The 19,032-nt window shown below is 49.9% G+C and overlaps 8 protein-coding genes across 8 annotated transcripts; all 8 read right to left on the reverse strand.

Moving 5' to 3' along the window:
* Positions 1 to 1,102: 1,102 nt before the first annotated feature.
* Positions 1,103 to 3,099, reverse strand: ASPBRDRAFT_126405 (uncharacterized protein; the record flags this gene model as incomplete). The annotated part of the gene is made up of 2 exons (XM_067617864.1): positions 1,103 to 1,662; positions 1,731 to 3,099. 2 exons carry the CDS (start codon positions 3,097 to 3,099, stop codon positions 1,103 to 1,105), a joined length of 1,929 nt encoding a protein of 642 aa, XP_067479403.1.
* A 508-nt stretch (positions 3,100 to 3,607) lies between these two features.
* Positions 3,608 to 4,993, reverse strand: ASPBRDRAFT_589471 (uncharacterized protein). Its single transcript, XM_067627977.1, has 3 exons — positions 4,892 to 4,993; positions 3,894 to 4,823; positions 3,608 to 3,838 (listed from the first exon to the last, which is right to left on the reverse strand). The coding sequence occupies exons 2-3, from the start codon at positions 4,804 to 4,806 to the stop codon at positions 3,699 to 3,701; spliced, it is 1,053 nt and encodes a 350-aa protein (XP_067479404.1). The 5' UTR covers positions 4,807 to 4,823; positions 4,892 to 4,993; the 3' UTR covers positions 3,608 to 3,698.
* A 506-nt stretch (positions 4,994 to 5,499) lies between these two features.
* ASPBRDRAFT_196270 (uncharacterized protein) lies at positions 5,500 to 9,390 on the reverse strand (the record flags this gene model as incomplete). Its single annotated transcript, XM_067620973.1, has 11 exons — positions 5,500 to 6,088; positions 6,153 to 6,667; positions 6,729 to 6,913; positions 6,971 to 7,086; positions 7,141 to 7,212; positions 7,267 to 7,465; positions 7,516 to 7,752; positions 7,801 to 7,963; positions 8,011 to 8,675; positions 8,731 to 8,964; positions 9,015 to 9,390. 11 exons carry the CDS (start codon positions 9,388 to 9,390, stop codon positions 5,500 to 5,502), a joined length of 3,351 nt encoding a protein of 1,116 aa, XP_067479405.1.
* Positions 9,230 to 10,532, reverse strand: ASPBRDRAFT_589576 (uncharacterized protein). The gene is made up of 2 exons (XM_067627980.1): positions 10,131 to 10,532; positions 9,230 to 10,078 (listed from the first exon to the last, which is right to left on the reverse strand). Exons 1-2 carry the CDS (start codon positions 10,272 to 10,274, stop codon positions 9,506 to 9,508), a joined length of 717 nt encoding a protein of 238 aa, XP_067479406.1. The 5' UTR covers positions 10,275 to 10,532; the 3' UTR covers positions 9,230 to 9,505.
* Positions 10,500 to 13,181, reverse strand: ASPBRDRAFT_589501 (Zn(II)2Cys6 transcription factor). Its single transcript, XM_067627978.1, has 6 exons — positions 13,046 to 13,181; positions 12,632 to 12,992; positions 12,243 to 12,462; positions 12,160 to 12,191; positions 10,827 to 12,110; positions 10,500 to 10,781 (listed from the first exon to the last, which is right to left on the reverse strand). Exons 1-6 carry the CDS (start codon positions 13,150 to 13,152, stop codon positions 10,725 to 10,727), a joined length of 2,061 nt encoding a protein of 686 aa, XP_067479407.1. The 5' UTR covers positions 13,153 to 13,181; the 3' UTR covers positions 10,500 to 10,724.
* Positions 13,182 to 13,423: 242 nt separating this feature from the next.
* On the reverse strand, positions 13,424 to 15,749 carry ASPBRDRAFT_153230 (Zn(II)2Cys6 transcription factor). The gene is made up of 4 exons (XM_067619357.1): positions 15,508 to 15,749; positions 15,224 to 15,393; positions 14,678 to 15,171; positions 13,424 to 14,626 (listed from the first exon to the last, which is right to left on the reverse strand). The coding sequence occupies exons 1-4, from the start codon at positions 15,675 to 15,677 to the stop codon at positions 13,571 to 13,573; spliced, it is 1,890 nt and encodes a 629-aa protein (XP_067479408.1). The 5' UTR covers positions 15,678 to 15,749; the 3' UTR covers positions 13,424 to 13,570.
* A 102-nt stretch (positions 15,750 to 15,851) lies between these two features.
* Positions 15,852 to 16,485, reverse strand: ASPBRDRAFT_589622 (uncharacterized protein). The gene has a single exon (XM_067627982.1). The coding sequence runs from the start codon at positions 16,386 to 16,388 to the stop codon at positions 16,026 to 16,028; it is 363 nt and encodes a 120-aa protein (XP_067479409.1). The 5' UTR covers positions 16,389 to 16,485; the 3' UTR covers positions 15,852 to 16,025.
* Positions 16,486 to 16,517: 32 nt separating this feature from the next.
* Positions 16,518 to 18,718, reverse strand: ASPBRDRAFT_196272 (Zn(II)2Cys6 transcription factor; the record flags this gene model as incomplete). The annotated part of the gene is made up of 3 exons (XM_067620974.1): positions 16,518 to 16,582; positions 16,641 to 18,585; positions 18,638 to 18,718. 3 exons carry the CDS (start codon positions 18,716 to 18,718, stop codon positions 16,518 to 16,520), a joined length of 2,091 nt encoding a protein of 696 aa, XP_067479410.1.
* Positions 18,719 to 19,032: the final 314 nt, after the last annotated feature.

The following is a 19,032-nucleotide window of genomic DNA, read 5'->3' on the forward strand; positions in this document are numbered from 1 at the left end:
GTGTGCCACGGGGGACTCCAAACGAAGATTAAACTGGTCGAGGACGAAGTTGTGATCGAGGGCAGGGCGGCAGGGCGGCACGAGTTGGAAATGAGGGGGGAGGAGTGAGAGGAGAAGTGAGGATGAGTAGTAGAAGGCAAGAATGAGGAATGATGTTCATTCAAGAGGAATCTTTGGGAAAAGAGCCAGTCAGGTGAAGATCGAGTAGTTCTTGCCTAAGGAGTAGGTAATTGTACCTGATTAGGAAAGTACTGAACCATGAATAGTGACGTCGCGGACCCAGGTGGGTGCTGCTGCCTACTGATTCTTAGGTAGAGCTCCAAGCCATGGTATTCGAGGATCTTGACCGGAAATCTGACCAAAGAGCCCGCCTTGTGAGAAGCGAACGACATTTTCTACTCTGACTATGCCGTAACGGAACCAGCCTAAGCCGTATTCCGAAGCAAATGCCTGGACGAGAAAGAGTAGCGAGGATGTATGAGACAGATGCCTTAGTGGAACCGGCCTAAGCCGTGTTCCAAGGCAAATGCCTAGATCAGGGAGAAGGAGAAGAAGAAGCACCGGTCAGGAAGAGGAAGACTGTAGGAGAAGAAGAAGAAGATGATGATGATGGGATACTAAAGGGGGTTGGAGCGACGAATTTATAGTCGACAGAGCTATGGCAGTGAAGTCAAAGAATTGAATGGAGAATGACTATTTCATTGACTTAGAGACTTGAATACCTCTAGATTATTGAAGACTATGTGTGGGAGTATTCACGTAGATTAGTAGTAGTAGTAGTAGTAGTAGTATATTCAATTGACCTAATGCATCTGCTTATACTGGGGTTTCGCAATACCAATATCTCTTAGAAGGGTCGCTAGGGCTGTGGACGCTCGTCCAGATGGGTTAACCTATCCATAATGCCATGAATTACTTCATTATTGAAGTCCGCATAGGACCCGTGAGAGAGATACGCAGCTGAGCAATGCTAAGTAGACTACATGTAGAGGAACCGACACGGAAGTTTACGCTGAAGAAGTAAATCCAACCACGCAGACATGCATTCTATACACATATCATAGTAGATAACTGACTAGTATAAACGGAAGCCAGTATTAGTCTACTTCCTCTTCTTCGAAGCATGCCCTCCCTCGCTATGTTCACTACTCCCATCCCCTGCTAGTCGCCCCCGTTTCTCTCCTCCCGTATGATCAGCACCATCCCCAACCACTCTGTTATTCGTCTCATCCACAACCCTCCCACTCTTAACCTCATAGTCAAATACCTCCTTCCACGACCCATCCATCACCTTCTCATCACCCCCCATCAAATGCACCCCATACGCCTCCTTCATCTGCGCAATACACGTCTGTCTCCTCTCATCAAAGTCGAACATCGGCTGTGGGTACGTTCTTAACCCAGTCTCACTATCCTTCTCATCAATCCCATCCCCAGTCACCCGACACTTCCACCTCTTCTGATCTTCCAGGGGAGCCTTCCACGGCTCATAGATATACTTCTTATCAAAGTGTTCCAGCTCCGGCACATAATGTCTCACGAACAGCCCCTCGGGATCCCACTTCTTGCCAAACGACACTGGCGAATAGCATCTATAGTACTGCGTAAAGAACGCCGTGCAGGACAACCACATCCAGTTGCCGACATTAGAGGCAGTTTCATCTATCCCCGATTAGCATCATCACCATCAGGATAGAACGGAATGCAGTAGACTGCAGAGGGAGAAATACGATCAATCAACCACTCCTCAAACACCTCGGCCCCCCTCTCCCAATGCACATAACAACCCCCCCTCGTCAAGAAACACGCCACACTATGTCGTCCCAGATGATGAATCCATCCCTCATACTTCAACTGTCTCATCAACGCATCAATCCACGGAAACCCTGTCCGTCCTTCCTCCAACCGTCGGAACCACATCTCCGCTTGCTCATCATCAACCGTATACGTCCTATCAACTAACCCCGACTCCTTGTCGTGATTAGATTGCAAATGCCACGGTACGAACCGCACCATTTTATTCCCGCGCGTCTGGGCATACACCGGTCCCAGAGCTGCCTGCGCAGCGAAGAACATCTCTCGAAAGAGGAGCTGTCCGGGGAGATTCGTAGGGAGATCCGAGGTGGGTTTATGGGCTGATTCGCGCTGCTGGAGAGTATCCTGCACGTCATGCCAGAATTTGCGCACGGAGAGAGATCCGAAGTGCAGATGCGGCGAGAGGAGGGTTGTCGCTTGCGGGTGGAACGCCGCGGGCGAGGTCTTGGGTTTCTCGAAAGTGGCTATATAGTCTTCGTTTTGTTGGAGGTAGGTGGCTAGCATCTCTAATGCGATGGATTCGCCGCCGTGATGGGGGGTTGTTGCGTGGCTGGGATCGATGGAGAGTTCGTCCAGTGTGGGGACGGAGAAATCGCCTCTGGGACCTGCTATGTTTTTGTATTGATTGTCGTTGTGTTGTGTACGATGCGCAGCGTTTATATCATCTTTTTCCTGATTGGGGAGCTTATGCTCATAACCACTTATAGCTCGCATCTCCTCCTCCCCCAGCGGATCCGGTATCTCTTCCGGCGTATCAACAGGCCTATTCGGCACTCCATCATTAATCCCCTCAATCGCTTTCTCAACTTGATGAATACTCGTCGTCGGCTCACCCTTATTATCCTTGACTATCTCATCGGAATCGAACAACGTCCGTCCAGATCTCACTATAACCTCCACTCCGGCCTCCTTCGCGAGCTGTATCACTGTCTCATCGCGCTCCCGCGCATACCCATCCGTATCACTCTCAAACACGAGGTGTGTGGCACCCCATGCTTTGAATAACTTGGGAAATACAGTCTGTGGCGCCTCGCGAACCACCCAGAGCTTCTGCTTCGGGTTTAGCTTGCTGTAGGATGAGGAGAGGTCGGTCTGGCATTCGAGCAGGAAGCGCCATCGGTTTGGGCCCACGCGCACTCGGTATGTGTAGTGCGGGTCCCAGGTGAAGATGGGGATGAAGATCGTTGGGTTCAGGGAGAGCGCGGCGTGCAGGGCTGGGTTGTCGTGCAGGCGGAGGTCGGTGCGGTGCCAGAATATGACGGTGGGTGGGGATGGGGGGCCCATATTTGGGGAGGGGAGTTGGATAGGGGGAATTGAGTCAATTGAGCATGGTTTAAGGTGGGTGCGAAGCTCATGTGTAGGATTGAGGGTTGTCGTTGAGGGCAGGAATGTGAGTTGTGATGATGTCACCGCATCCGGTTCAGTATCCCAATGTTCCAGACCCCTACATCAATGCCAGCGGATAGCGGGGTCGTGGCAGGGCGGTCATATCGGGCTCATACAAAGCAGAGTGAGAAGTTGACCGAGGAAGAAGTGGCGCATTTACACTCATTGGTGCTAAGCTGGTCTACAACTAATTGGTGGTTGCAATTCATAATCTTGGAGAGGGGAGGGGGGTGAAGAGGGGAGTGAGTTTCCGAATCCGAGCAAGTGAGTCTTTAGTGGGACAGAAGTAGGGTGATTTGATATCAGGCAATGCATGACAAGATATTGTCAGTAACAGGAAGTATCTAGGAACAATTGAAATAGTTCTCCTTTTCATTTTCTGCAGCTAAAATTGTAATACTTCCGCTGTTAAGTTACCCTCAGCCTTTGCTCGGTGACACGAAACCAAGTAGATATTATGTTGAGATATTTACTAAGTCGGTCAAAAGAGAAAGAAATTATCCAATACGCACACTCCCATGGCTTGTAATCGAGTTGATGTTACTGATCGTGTGCGCATGGAAATTGCCGCTGAACACTGCCTGCGAGATAGGGTCTGCAGCCGGAGGTGTCTGCTGCGTCAAAGACTTAGGGGTCGCTATTATAGTATGTTATCACCCGTTTCATTTCCAATAATAGTTAGGATTACTTACTAGGCTCAATGTGACGTAGTATCTCCTTGGCCATTGCAGCTGCCGCGGCTGCTGCATACGGATGCCACACATCATTCTTGTGTGAATCAGCATAGTCACAGATGCCTCGAATGACGAGACATGAATAATGGCTCATCATGGCAGCGGCCTCCATATCAAAACAGATGGCGCCACCCACCGCTTTCGCGGCTCGGTCTCTCGCATTTGCATTCCTGATAACCGTGTCAGTGGTAAGGATGAGCCCGTAATGAACGACCGGCTTAGTTGCGTCACGACGTTGACGACGGTTAACAACCTGGCTTCGACTACAGCTTGTGCAGGTAGCCTGCCCCGTAGGATGATCGTACGTTGAAAGAAACAGCCTATCTGTATTCGGGGAAGGACGGCGAAATTCTCCTCGGCCGCAGCGTTCCTGAAGATCCGTGATCGATTGAGCAAGGTTCCCACTGACGACTGGATTGTCCACTTGCATTTTCGAAATTGCAAGAAGCCATTCCTCTGGTGGTGGGAGCAGACAGCCAGTCCGTTCGAAGTGGGTTGTGTGCACCTTCCCGGAGTCGTATTGCACCACGCCTGGGTGCGTTCCTGTTGGCACGCTGACCACGACGTCTCCTAGACGGATGTCGGCGCTTGCGGAGGGTATACCACCGCCTAGTCCCACAAGGAGGAGGTGGGCCATGTTGGGGAACTCATGTTTCATTTGGCCGGCTGCGATGGCCATTGATACTTTGCCCCGCGAGGTAAAGGGGAGGGTGGCAAGGACGACGTTATGGCCGCTGAGCTTTCCTAGGATGTATCGAACTCCTATCGAGCCCGTCTTGCTGTGAATCTCATCCAGCATGTTCTGCATGGCCCTGGCCTCGATAACAAGGGGGCAGAATAGGCCCACTGTGTAGTCTTCTGGTGACGCCATTGTACTGATGGGCTTCCCTGCTCAGGATTCCTCAGCTTAGCACTAAGGAATAAGTCTTGAAGAACTCGAATCGCTTTCAACGTACCTGCGTGGCTTACACACTGATATCTTTAAGGAGAGGCTGGGTTGAGGGTCACACTTTTGGTCTTACTAGCCTCGAGAAAGGCGAGATAGACGCTTGAGTTTTTATGAACGACAAAGCAGACTGGTACTAATCGATAGAAGAAAATTGTCTGATTGTATGCTGATGGAGCGATACCCTATCCATTACTTCCAGCGAGGAAGGCGATGTGAAAGAATCATCACCTACGACCTCGCTCGGTCCGACTCACTAAGGCGCTTATATAGGCACCAGACTAGACTAAAAACGCTTCTGGTAGTAATGCCCCCGGCACGTAGCACAAGCCATCGAATAGCAGGCCAAGGCGTAGCGCGACGACGATGCTGATACAGCCCCGCCAGCCTTGCAGGCTCATTTAGCCGCCGCATACCGAACCCCACCTTTAGCGGCATCAAAGAAGAGTTACAGTGGCAAGATTGCCAGGATAGACATATGAAACCGCCTGTTTCCTTCATAAGAAGACATTATCAAAACCAAGGAGGACGATTAAGAGCTGCAGGATATAAAACGCATCGGTCATCGATCAATCGATTATAGCTAGCTTTCCCAATTTGGACCCAGTTACCAGGATCTTACATCAGACACACCTGTAGCTTCCCATCCTTCATCGTAGCGATAGCATCTACCCCCGGCCTCAATGAATCCATAATCCCCTCCGCCCGATGAGCAATCATTATAACCGTATGATACTTGAGCTCCTCGCGCAAGATATCCCCAAGAATAGCCTCCGTCTCAAGATCCAGCGACGAGCTAGCCTCATCAAGTATAATAACTGGTTTGGTTGACGCAGTCACTCGCACACGGAGCAGCATCCGACAAAGCGCGAAGAGTTGCATCTGACCCGCAGATAAAGGGAGGATGGTTGACATGGGTGAATCCAGCATATTATCACCACCCGTGGAAGAAGCGGTGATCTTATGCCAAAGGTGAGTTCTTCTCAGTGCTTGCATAATGTCATCATCTTTATATCTGTGATATGGATCGAGATTGAATCGAATACTCGCAGTGGGAATGTTGAAGCCATCTTGTGGTACGGCGATGATTCCGCGTTGGCGGAGGACTTGCAGAGGCACATGTGCAATGTTGATATCGTCAATACTGATGGATCCAGTCTTAGTCTTTAGAAGTCGGAGCAAGGAGAGCATGAGGGTGCTTTTTCCACTGTAGCCAATGAACAGGTCAGCTCGTGTATGAAACGCTGGGGTGACTAGATAGTCGTGCTAACCTTCCAGTCCGACCCATGACAACGAGCTTCTGTCCTGGTTTAAAACTCAGACACACGTCTCGCAGTGCAGGCTCTGACGTCTGGGAGTATGACACGGTGACATCCTCCACGTGTAAATCTCCCGCCGAAGGCCATCCTGGACCTGGCTCTATAGCACCCCTAGCTTCATCTTCACTCGGGACACATTCCTGCACGCTCTTCAGTCGGGAAATAGCCCCAAGAGATGTCTCCAAGGACGTCCAGTTCTGGACCAATTTTAAAAGCGTAGTATTTGCTCCGATCATCAGGTTCAAGGCTAATCCGATATCGGCCCCTGTGGAGTTTCGGTATGCGACAGTAAGCGTTATTAGACCTATAGCAATGACCGCCATTATACAGTCTAGAACTACTCTAAGCCAGCTCTGTAAGCAGAGAAGCAGGTAGTATGGCTTTTGCGACATATCTAGTGCTTGGATATTTTCGGTTGCGAATTTGACTTGCCAGCCGAAAGCGCGGATTGTAGGTACGCCGCTAGTCTATTGGGAAGATATGTTAGGTGGAGGGAAGGGTGGAGAAAGTTAAGGAGTATTAACGTACTGTGTCTAGAAAGCTGGTATACAATCGCGACCTTGCATCGAGATCGAGGAAGCGTAACTGCCGAGACGTCCGAAGGTAGATCTTCTGGATAAGGTAGACGAGTATGTAACATGGTGGTATCGTGGCGAGCATCACTGGCTGTGTATACACAATCAAGGCTACCTGCATTAATAGCTTGAAGATCTCTAATTGGAATATGACTGGTTAGTAATAAACCAATAAGCAGGATACTGCAAGCCTACGGGTATTTAGATTAGCCAGAGCGGACGGTAATTGTTTATCGACCATCGCAATGTCTTGGGAGAACCTATTCAGAGTGACGCCCATATGCGTTTCCGCAAAATAGGACAAAGGTGCTCTAGGTCAAGTTAGCTTGGGTCACCAGCACAGTATGAGGTAAGGGAAGGCTAACCCGAGTATCCGCTCAAGCAATTGGGAATGTAGAACCACACCTGAGCGGATTGCAAGTTTCATCTGAGTGAACCTTCACGATGTTACACTTAGTGAACCAATGTTGATGGCAGACAGGGTAACCAACCACATTGTTCCGCTGGTAGCTGCCCACGCAATGAATGAAATAGCGGCATAGAGACCCATATAAACATTAAGTTCGCCAGTGGAAGACTCCGTTGCCCATCTCAGGACAAATTGTGAGAAGGTCAAGCAGAATGAATATGTGGCGGTACAGGCTGTCATCATCAAGGCGTTCTTGTGGCCAATAGCGTGAAGATAGGACACTGTCTAAGTGTAAGTACGAGTTCAACGCCTTTTATCAGGAATTGTATACCATAAACAGCAATGTCTCCTGTCTTCCGTGATAGGTCATTGGCGGCGTCATTCATTCGACATTTTTGAACAGGAGTCTTCCTGTCATGCAGCTCGGAAGATTGGATATTCTGGACGCTTGCAGTGGAGGAAATAGTTATATCTGAGGGTTTATCTTGCTGCACGCTGCTAGGGTCCCGTAGACATGCCTCCGAGCCTTGCAGAACCAACAGTCTATCTGCCCGGGGGAAGAGTTTCGCTATTGCACATTAGAATGATAACTTACTAAAGATAGCGATGGACTCACCTGAATTACTGATAAGAAAGACACCTGCATTTATTCTCTTAAGCAAGCCCTTCGGACCAAGGAGCCTATCCGCGATGTGCTCCGCAACAGTTTCGTCGAGGGCACTGAAGGGGTCATCAAGGATGACTAGATCATGTCTCGAGTATACAGCGCGTGCGAGGGCCTTATCTGATTAGCAAATGGTCATTGGTAGACTGAAAAGGAACGTACTATGCGCTGGCGTTGTCCCCCGGACAAGTTGATGCCGTTATTCTCGATAACTGTCGAGTCACCTTCTGGAAGACTATCCAAGTCAGGGCCCAAGCAGCATGCATCGATGACCTGCTTGTACCACTTTTGGTCAATATCAGAGTCACCAAGTATAGCATCCCGGATAGTAACACTAGGGAGCCAAGGTGCCTGGGCACAGTATGCAATCTTCTTCGATGCTAGGTAGATTGACCCTGTTGAGGGTAATTCTCCAAGCAGAGCCATCACCAATGTCGTCTTTCCACTTCCAACTGCACCGGTGCAGATGATTAGCTCCCCTCTAGCAAGGCTGAAGGAGACATCTCGAAGTATTGGGTGATCCATTGTTGAAGCATGTCTAATGGAGACGTGATCCACTGACACCAAATCCTTGGCCTTGTCGGTAACCGTGATCTGCCGGGAATCCACAACAGATGACCGACTAATGTATGCCTCGATGCGTGCAAAGTTCTCCATTATCCCAACAGCACGAGGAACCAAAGTCATGACCATGTTGGCCGGATGCGTGACCATGGCAAGAAGTGCAATAGAAGTGAATACGTCATTGGCATGCAGTCCTCCATTTCGAGATGACAGGGCATAGAAAACCAACGTTAATACAGGCGCGAAGATTCCCAATAAATTTGCTTGGGTGTGTTAGCTTGACGCCACTACAGGTTTGCATTAGACAAGGCTACATACCGCTTGCATTGTACGCCACCAAGATCCATCGTTGACGCTCAGACATGCGAAGTTCATTGGCTCGCAATTTCAGAATACGAGACTGCACGGCATCTTCCATACCCATCATCTTCAAGCTCTTGATGCCGCCGAGCACACTCGTGGTTGTGGAAATGCGCTCCTGAGTTGCAGCATTCCATTTCTTCTGTCGGGGTTCTAGGTGCTTAGCAACGTAAGCACTCATCCGCGAACACGCTGTAGTGCATTAGTACGAAGTTGATGGAGTTCAAAGGATGAGACGATACCAAATATAATAACGAGTGGAAGAAACGCAAACCATCCAAGCCGGGCAGCAAGCAGCAATGTGCCGATAACTACCTCCAAAAGGTAGGCCCATGTATCATGAAGGATCTCTCCCATTGACTCAACACTGTCGACGTCTGAGCTCATTAGCGTCGTGGCCTCCGATTCCGCCTCCTTGCCAGGCAGTTTCATCGCTTGATCGTGTATCAAGCCAATCAAGGCGCCTCTAACCATAATGCGCAGTCTATCAATGTAACGCTGGTAAATCGCTGTAGAGGCCATCATTCCCACGTAGATAGTGGCGGAAGAAGCGATCAGATAAGTGCCACTATCTGTGTCGGCAGTTGTGTCCTTGACGAAGCGGATAACAGCGTCCATCATCAACGGTTGAGCGTAACGAAATACAATGACGAAGAGGCGAGGAATGATGGGCAACAACAGAGCCGATTTGAGACAACGTGCCAAAGTAAGAGGCAGGACCCATTTGAGGGACTCAGCTTGTAAATATTAGCATGATATAAGGTTGCAGGTGAGTACTCTCACTTCTTGATGTCCACGATTCTATGACTCGCGTACGGAGAGCCCTTGACAATAGCATGTGGTAAATCTCAGGTAAGCTTGCAGTAGACAGCGCCGATACATAGCCTTCCCTCAGCATCGGGGTCATCCAGCTGAAGAAGAGAAGACTAAATGTTCCAGCCGCATCCTCTGAAGTTGACACATGAGATTTTAGATACTCTTTCCACCCCCGAGGCCGATTACAGGAGACAAACCATAGTGCTTCCAAGCACAACCTGAGCTTTACCGCCCTGCAGCCGGATGATGCTCGGCATTCCTCATTCCACATCTCATACACATCTCGTGCTAGTGCAACAGCAAGATATGCTGGTATTAGGTGCGATTCGACACCTCGACTATGTTCAAGAATCAACACAGCAAGAATACCAGATACTATGACAGCCGAGAGGCAAGCATCCAGGGCAGCCGAGTCATTGTAGAATTGCGCGTAGTTCCAAAGGCCACCCGTTGATGTTAAGTGGATTATGCAAATTGCGGCTGCGAATAACTGCGATACACAACTCAGAATATTGCAAACCTAGACTGGTAAGTCGACTTACTATTTGTACGGACCGTTGAGAACCAGGTGTCGACCTCTTTGGTAAGATGTAAATGGCGTGAGCTCTCCATGTTAACGGAACGAGAAAACATAACGACAGTGCAATTGATCCCCAATCGCTGTTAGTTGCGCGAGGAAATGCCATTATTTTTGCGGCTCGATCACTGTATGGGATTCCGATATGATGGCATATGAGGCCACATTGGCTCAGGTAAAGAGACTTTCCACCTTGCTGCCAGGACACACTTCGTCTGACAAAGTGCAGGGAGCTGAAAGTGGCGGTATGCTGATAAGGGCACTGATGCACGTGAAGCCAGAAGGGGACTTAGCTCCACTTGGATTGTCGTTTGTGGTGCATCTATCTATAGTCTAGCCCTATGTCTCAGATGATAGTAAGCGCTAAGCATGCAGCCAATGGCTGTTGAGCTGCAGTGGCACGTCATAATTGGACGTTGTGCCGCCATATTGACCCCTGCGATAGTAAGGGACTGAGAGACTTGTCCTCCTCAATTCGCCAAATAGAATCATCGAGGAGTTTTTCCGTGACTAATAAGTACAAAATAGCAGTTGAGGTTGAAATACTACAGGCAGAAGATCAATAGATGGGCCCGTTCTGCAACTCGGTGTCCTGGATGAAGGCATCCCACGTGCTCTGTGCTGGTCAGCATGAATCAAGCCAAGTAACAGAGGTACATACCCAATCAAGATCCACATCCGACATCTCCTTGTCAAGAGAGTGCGCAACGCTATCAAATGGCAGAACTAAAGGACTGAATTCTTGGAAGTCAAAGGCTGGCCGGATCTCAGTCTGAGGTGAAGTAGTTGCACGCTCAGGCCCGAAGCTTGAGATCATGCCCGCAAGGATATCATGCACTCTTGCAGCTTCTTCGTAGATGTCCTTCGCATGACTCCACAGATCGCAAGATCTCTCCAGCATCTGCAGTACATGCTTGCTACTAGATGTATCTAGTTGGTTCGACCGCCGCGCAAGCTCCAGCTCCAGCAAGAGAATCATCGCAGCTAGGGTCAACACTTGTCTCGTTAGTGAAGACTTGTACCACGACGGCTCTAGTGCCACTTGAAAGTCCAGAATGGCTAACGCGGAGGATATGCATCGATCGTGGGATAGCTTGAATCGGCTATCGAGTCGGCCTTTGGCCATGAACTTCCGATGAAGAGTGCACATAGCTCTGTGATACATTGAGCAGAGATTAAGTCTAGCAATATTTGTTGTGGTCTTTGATGAGATGGCGTTGCCCTTCTTGTGTACGTGCAGGTGTGGAGGAAACCTATCATATGCGTCATAGAGTGCTTGGTCGATTTCGCAAACGGTGTCATAAGAAACAAGGGTTGGAGTGTTGTTCAAATCTGCAACGCGTCCAATGGCACGGAACAGACGCGTCTTCACTATTATATAAGTTGCTGCGGTAGGCTCTTCCAGAGGCCTGGATGGCGGGAGAGTCGTAGTATCTTCCGGTAACTCCCAGTCGTGTAGGTTGCGTGGCTCCATTGTGTCTGAAAATACTGTCGAGCCCATTCGGGGAAAGCCACCGAGGAACGAAGCCATATCGTCCATGCTGATCACTGATAACCAGACCCGACGTCGATATTCTGCCTGCAGGGGTGAAATGGATGGCAAGTGAGAAGGGTCACGATGATAGCCCATGTTTATCGCGGCTCGGACAATGACTCCTGTCATAATCCATAGGCCGCGACGGTTGTCGTCTTTCCTGTTGAGCTCAGCTGTCGCATTGAACCGCAGGGTTTCGATAGTGTAAGGAAAGCACTTGGCAATGTCGCCACTGAGCAAGCACTGTGCTGTACGGATGCGATACAGTTGAAAGAGAGACTCCGAGACGCCTTCGTATTCTGGCGGTTCCCCGAATTGGTGAAAAGACAGCATTGTGAGGCCAAGGATGGAGAAGAGAAGGCCGAGCCAAATGAAGTTTGTGCTAGATGGGTCTCTCCAGTGCTTATTATACTAGCAGTATGTTAATATGCGGTCTCATAGAAAGGTAAGAGAATGTTACCTCGCGCATGAATGTCGGTTTGTTTAGGATTGCTTCACATGGTCAGCTACCTTGTATGACAGTCATTGGATGAGGACACTCACGAGGAACAGATATCCTGAACTTCTCTGTGTCAAAGAATTGAGCCACAAGTTTATCGACCTGATGCTTTGGTGGCAACGTTGAGATTATCTCTATTCGTTCCAGTGGCTTGACCTGACCAAAGAGCAAGCTCGAGCCGTCGGCAATATGGGAGGGTGTGGACCCGGCCTCATCGGCTGTTCCATCATGATTCTCGGCCCACGTTTGCTTAAGTGCGTTTATCTGTAGTCATCAGCTGGGGGTGCCTTTAAAATTCGGCAAAACGACTTAAGCCAACGATTGCTGTGCACCAAAGTGAGAAGGGAGACGTAGTGTAGCAAAGAGCAGGCTCCAGACGGACAAGCGTGGGAAGACAACAAGCAAAGGCCCACAAGCAGATTGAAGTACATACCTCTTCTAAAACATCATACCACTCATCACCCCCTCGATAGACCGAGCGAGTGCCATCAATCATCGTCGTCCCAGCACATGCGACCTCCGAAGCATTCGATTGTACATTTCCCACAGCATTGTTATCATCGAGCTTAGCGCTCTCCGGTGTATGAGGTACATTCTCAGAAGCCCCAACCTGACGCTCAGCAATGAGCCTCTTAACCAGATCCTCCAAATGGTCAATCCGGTGCATCATTTCATCCCCGCCATCCCGACGAGCTGCAGGGGTGGATCCATTGTTGGGACCTCTGAACCTGCAGGATGACTTTTCATTCCGGGCAATACAGTTCTGGCATGGTTTCTCGCGATTACACTTTAGTCTAGATTCGTCAGCAGTTATCTTGTGTATAGTGAGGTTGATGGATCTACACACTTCCTAGACCGGCAGGGATCACATGATAAAGGGATCCGGTGGCGCCGTTTCGGTTGGTGCGATGGTCTAGTGGTGGAAGTGGGCTTTGTGATACCATTGGTATCCATAGTGACTGAGTATACGGGCTGGAATGTCATGAAGTTGGTTAAGTCCATGGCGATGGGAGTTGGATTCACCCCGCTGGGAATAAGCTGGGTGCACGTGATTTATCTCCGCGGACTTAACGGTCCTACATATTGACAAGGCAACATGATTACCGATAGCCTTGCTTTCGAGTATGTGATGGTCGTACCGAGATATCTCGGGGGCTATCATCCCCTACAAGAGTGTCTAAAGAATGTTTGTCCTCCGTCTAGTGACTTGTTTACTTGTATCTGGGTTCTTGGTCACATTGTACGTTTTTATGCTTCTGCTGAAGTAGTATAGTGTACGATCACCATTGAAAAAAATTGCCACTCGCTCATAAAACATAGCATCATAAAGAGAATCCCACTGCCAATAGAAGCTCTGGTCCATAACTGCTCTTCACGTCTCAACTAACCCCAGAAGGTTTGCACGAGCTGTTCTCGTCTTCAACACCGCCATCTCAGCCGTCGGATAAGCCTGCATCAAGTGCAATGCAGCCTCCTCACAAGCATACAAATTCAACATTGCCTGCCTCCGAACCATAGTATCCGAGCCCTGGAGATCCAAGAGACTAGCCTCAACAGCGAACATGAGTATAGTGACTGACGCCCCTGGAAGGAACTGAAGTAGTCCCATATCCTGCAGCTCAGCAAGAACCTTTCTAATCTGAGACGTCGTTGCCCGTAGACCTTCCATGTTAGGAGGCGCACTACCAGATTGCTGACTTTGGGTTCCGGTGCGGTATATTACTGCCATGGAGGCTAGATATAGCAGGTACAGGAAGGCTTTGTGGACGAGAAAGACCGTTTCGGCTGACTGTCCTTCCACATCAAGAGGCACGGTTGGCGGATGGTAGATGGCGCTGAGAGAAAGGAACTGGATCCACGAGTGAAGTAGTTTCTCACAACTGGGTCGGATAGATGGTGAGATACTGCATTTAGGGGCGAGTGAGTAGAGGCTGCTGCGGCGTGTTGGTATTGGAATCCAGGCCCCTTCGTATAGATACTCTAATATTGCTCCGACACAGTACGAGAGTCTAACTAGCTCCTTGAAGAGCATGAGTGATTGTCCTTGACTAGTGCTGGTGAGCATCACAGAAGCATTCCCTAGGCTCTTAAGGATGGCTTCGTCATATTTGTGGGGCGTATCACTCATGCGATTGAGAATAGAGTCCGGGTATTTGTTGACTGGCATCCGTGGGGGCCGGCGGGACCCAAGCGAGATAGTTCGATCGCGGACGTAGAGGCAACACCACATATTGGATTTGAAGGATTGGCTATCGCATGGCCAATTTTCATCATGGAGTAGACCGATCCGTTCGGCGGTGGAGAAAGCGACGTCAAGCCAGTAAGACGGGCCTTTGTGGCATGACATATCTCCATTCCACAGAGTCATCAGTAAGAGAGCTTGGATTTGGGTGTAGGCACATGCTTCGGATTCGAACTCGTATAGAATCTACGATGGCTCAGTAAAGTTAGGCTATAATTTGTTGTGAGCACTACTGACCTTGGTGCGTTCAAACAAGGCTCCCGTTAGCTGCTCTGCTTCGTCTGTGGCGTCTCGGGGAGCAAATATACTGCCAGCAAACATGACAGCTTGGTATAATAGTGGTGACTCGAATTGAGCATCATTGCCAAGTATGAATTTGGATAAAAAGTCCGGAAGATCAAGAATTGGCAAGAGCGGATGGACATATTTAACGTAAGACGCCAATAGCTCGTTACGCACGGCGTGTGGTAATAGCTGCAGAGCTCCTTTCTTCAGCAGATACTCCTTGTCCTCAGCGGAGACCACTCGGAGGCGAGTTTGAAAGATCCGGTCAGGCGTTGTGTTATCTTGCTTGCTTGGGGTTAAATGGCAGACTGGTTGCTCAAGGAGTCCCTCAATTTCAGAGACAAGATTGTCAAGAGGGTAAGTAGATAAAACATGGGGCTTAATGGCGATATGTGGTTGGTCTGATATTGCGTGGCTCCCAGAGACCAATAATCGGGAAAGGGGATCTAGAAGGACTGTGAGTAAGTGCTGCAACATATAGCATGGGGTGTTACCTACCCCCGTCATAAAAGCCATTATTCCCACCTTCGTCCGAACTAATCGGACTATCTATGTTGGGAATGGAAATACCAGCATGGGTCCAACTATAGTCCGAGCATGGCGATGATGAGCTATTAGTGTCAGGGGAGGATGTCGTGTTTGGACTATTTGACGGCCTTCTGAGCGCCCTATAATATACAACTATCAGAACTCATCCTCTAGCTCCGTCATTCTCCGTAGTATGCACGAGCATTGAGTGACTCTTGGCTAGCACTATACACGGAAAGATGAATGAGTAATACCTTCGTGCTTTTGTATAGACACATTTCAAGCCTCTCGTGTTGCATCTGCGACAGACACTCGCTCCTTGTGGCAGTTCACATCGCACCTTTGAGCTCCGACATGCAAGGCAAGCGAGTAGCGGCCGTTGTGTCACACGACTACAGACCTGAGATCGGGGGCTCCTATTCATGTCGGATGTTATTTCATGGATTGCTCCACTGGATCTTGACCAAGAAATTGCGGTCCAGATAGCCCCGTCGGCGGATGAAAGAATGAAATATGAAATAACAATCGCATCCTGGCATGACCACGATTGAGCCACCGGACATCCTTTGCCGGCGGCAATGGGGTCTTCCCCACGTGAACCACATTCTCACCAGCTCAACGCCGCGGAGCTTCGAAGGATGGATGATTTATGATTTGTCAATCTAGTGGAGAACGGGAAGATCAACCTGCCAGGTGCCTAGCCTAGTCTAGACTGGGCTTCTCGACTTCCCCGTCCCAGCTTTTGGGAAATCTAAAAGTGGCTACTATTAAATCACGGCAAAGAGCTCGACACACAGAACAGCAGCCATGTATATCTCCGAGACTGATAATTCCCCTGGGAACTATCATTAACGACATGGTCGAGCGACATTGTCTGGGTAAATTTACAAGTAGTCGAGTATCTGTTGTGGGAGAAATGAATGATGATGTGGATTCCGAGCAATCCGGGCTCAGGAGATTTGGGGTCACCGCCGTTATCTCCACCGGAAAGATAGCCACCGGAACAGGCCCCATCGGAACCCGGACCCCCGATCATCCGGCGGCTTTTCACATAGTTACCACATAATGAACCACCCTCCATGGCGATTGCTGTTACTGTGGCTGTGAGACATTCTGCAAGGCTACACCTTGGCATACTAAATAGCAGCTGAACTATCACCGCGCTTGCCCGTCCATTTCACTCTATAGGCTTCTGTTTGACCCCAGGGCAATTCAGCGAGCTACAAGGCTGTGCTTAGCATATTGACCCCTCCAGCTCCGGTGGCTAGGGAATTGTTCGACCCCAGTTCCAGGTACTGTTTTGGTCATCAGGAACCAAGTTGAACATCGCTATGCATGAGGTCAGTCACGATCCGAATTTGTGTCACGGGTGAGCAAGGGACCTTACACTCTCCAAATGCTCCAAATGCATCGTCCAGCTGCTGAAAGGCTTGAGCAGGTAGGAAATCATAAGGTCCCATTACAGCAGGGAGGGTATGAAATTCTGCATCCCAGGTTCCTTGGACGGGATCTACAACTGCCTGCGCTGCAGCGCCAGGGGCTGTCCTGGAGCGTCCTGCACTCAAGGATTCATTCGAAGCGCCGGCAACTACAGAGCTGGTTAACCGTGAGTCAGGCGGGGGATTGGTGTCGAGATTATCGGCCAAGGCATGTGTGATCTCGCGTTGCGTGGTAACTTTCAGTAGCTCCGTCAGAAGCTGTTCCGTTTGCCTTGCGATTCGATCGTGGCTCTTGAGACCTCGGCTGGCGCGGATTATCCTTACCACCCCATCCTTTGCCTCATGAGCGGTGGCAGTTAAAGGCTTCACGGTCGGGGGGATGCAGAGTATCACACCAGCAGTGAATTGTTGCATGGATACCACTGCGATAGCGAAATGATTTTTCAGCTTGTGAACGGGAACACGAGATATGCGGAGAGCAGCCGCCGTGGCTCGGTCTAGCGCCCTATGCATCGCATCCATGATTGCCCGCGAAGATGTGAGCCTGTTGATTCTTCGCTCCAATAGCGGTCTATTTGCTTGGATGACCATTCCATCGTATGTCAACTGGAGAACGGCAGCCTGTAAATAGATTGTCTCCACTTGCTGCCTTGCTTCAGGGGGAAGTGTGTGGAGCTGGCCTTCAACCATATCCCAGCGGCCATTTGCTTTCCAGTACTCAAAGTCATACAGTTTCGGCACTGCTTTCCACCAGTCCGCGAGCAGAGCGTTGGACTCCTCGGTAATCCGGATGATAGCTTCCAGGTTCTGTTCTTCTACTCCGGATGTCAGGTCAAGCCGACGGAATCGAATGAGAATTTCTCGAGCAATCGCATACACATCTGTCTTCAAGATGTGAAATGGGGCGCGTGACGTCAGTCCGTCGCTATCAAAGACCGAGAGATTCTCTAATAATGAGTGGTCGATGGACAGGTCGTCGACGAGCTGGAGGTGACGGACATTTGCAGACGGCAGAGCAGCGGGACGTCCGTATAGAATGGAGCAGAATGTATCCGAGATGATGATCTGGTTCCAACAGCGAGAGCGCGTCTCGCTGTCGACAGACGGTTGCGATAACGTACTCGTTTCTTGAAGGTTGAGGGCATATGCAGCTCGAAAGGCCATGCCGCACGTAGTCCAGGCCATATTTGGGGAGCTGTGAAACATGTAATAGCAACAGAGCAGAAGACAGACTTGTACCCCTTCAAGGCGGCGGTCCTCCAAAATGTCAAGCACGCGGGAACGGATTTCTGTCAGAAATTTGTTCAGCAAATCCTCGGCATCGATTGAGTACCTGCGCAGGAGGTTATGACCCGGCCAATGCGTGTCTGGAATGACAGACTGTAAGCTGATGACAGCGACAGCCAGCACAGTCATGACGGCACCAAGATCCTGGCGTTTCCACTGCTGTTGCGAAATGACTGGCAGAGCCATTTCTCTAAAAGACGGCTCGTGGAGTACCAGGATGAACCATTGCATCCGGTCAAAGTAAGCATCGATTAATGCGAGCATCACCGTCTCTGGGGGCATGGGTGTCTCTTTCAAACCCCAGAGGGAGTTATCGGTACCCGCCATGCCAACATCACCCGGCACCGTAGCTTCAGTCAAGGTCCGTCCTGTCTCCTCTTCATTATAAACCTGTCTGGCGAAACCAATCGCCGAAGTGGCAGTGGCATATTGTTGATGGTCCTCAGCCGCTCTGCGCGGCAAGACCGGCGGTGTCTCAGATTCGGCGGAAACCGTTGTAGGGGTGGCCGGTGTCTGATATTCGGACACGCGACGACGTGATACTGTAGTTGTCTCGCATTTGTGGCCAGCACGGGTGCATAAAACACATGGACGAACTGAATCACACTAAAATCAATTAGCATCGCCCACGGCTGCATATCTCCAACTCGGAGTCTACCTTGAGCTTCTGTCGACGACAACGGTCGCAAGCCTTGGATATTCGCGACCGAGGAGTCGATCTTCTGGAAGCTTTCTGCATGTAGCAATCAAAGCAATGCCTGCAGGGTACTTCACAAGCGAGGGAGCAAAAGATGGAGATTTTCAGGCTGTAATAGATAGGATCCGGGGTAGTGGGGAGAGTGTGATTGTATGGAGTTATTGCCGGTGGAAAACGGCCAGATTGTGCGGGGAAGAACGAGGCCGCAACGGAACCCGCGGCTGGGGCCGCCACGTGCGGAGTTCAGGCGGAAGGCTGCAAGGCGATAAGGCTATAAGGCCATAAGGCCACAATGTGCAAGGCATCAAGGCATGCACTCGAGGTTGCGACCGTCACACAATATCTTCATAGTTTAC

Source organism: Aspergillus brasiliensis (genome assembly GCF_001889945.1).
Source record: "Aspergillus brasiliensis CBS 101740 unplaced genomic scaffold ASPBRscaffold_6, whole genome shotgun sequence".
NCBI lineage: Eukaryota > Fungi > Ascomycota > Eurotiomycetes > Eurotiales > Aspergillaceae > Aspergillus > Aspergillus brasiliensis.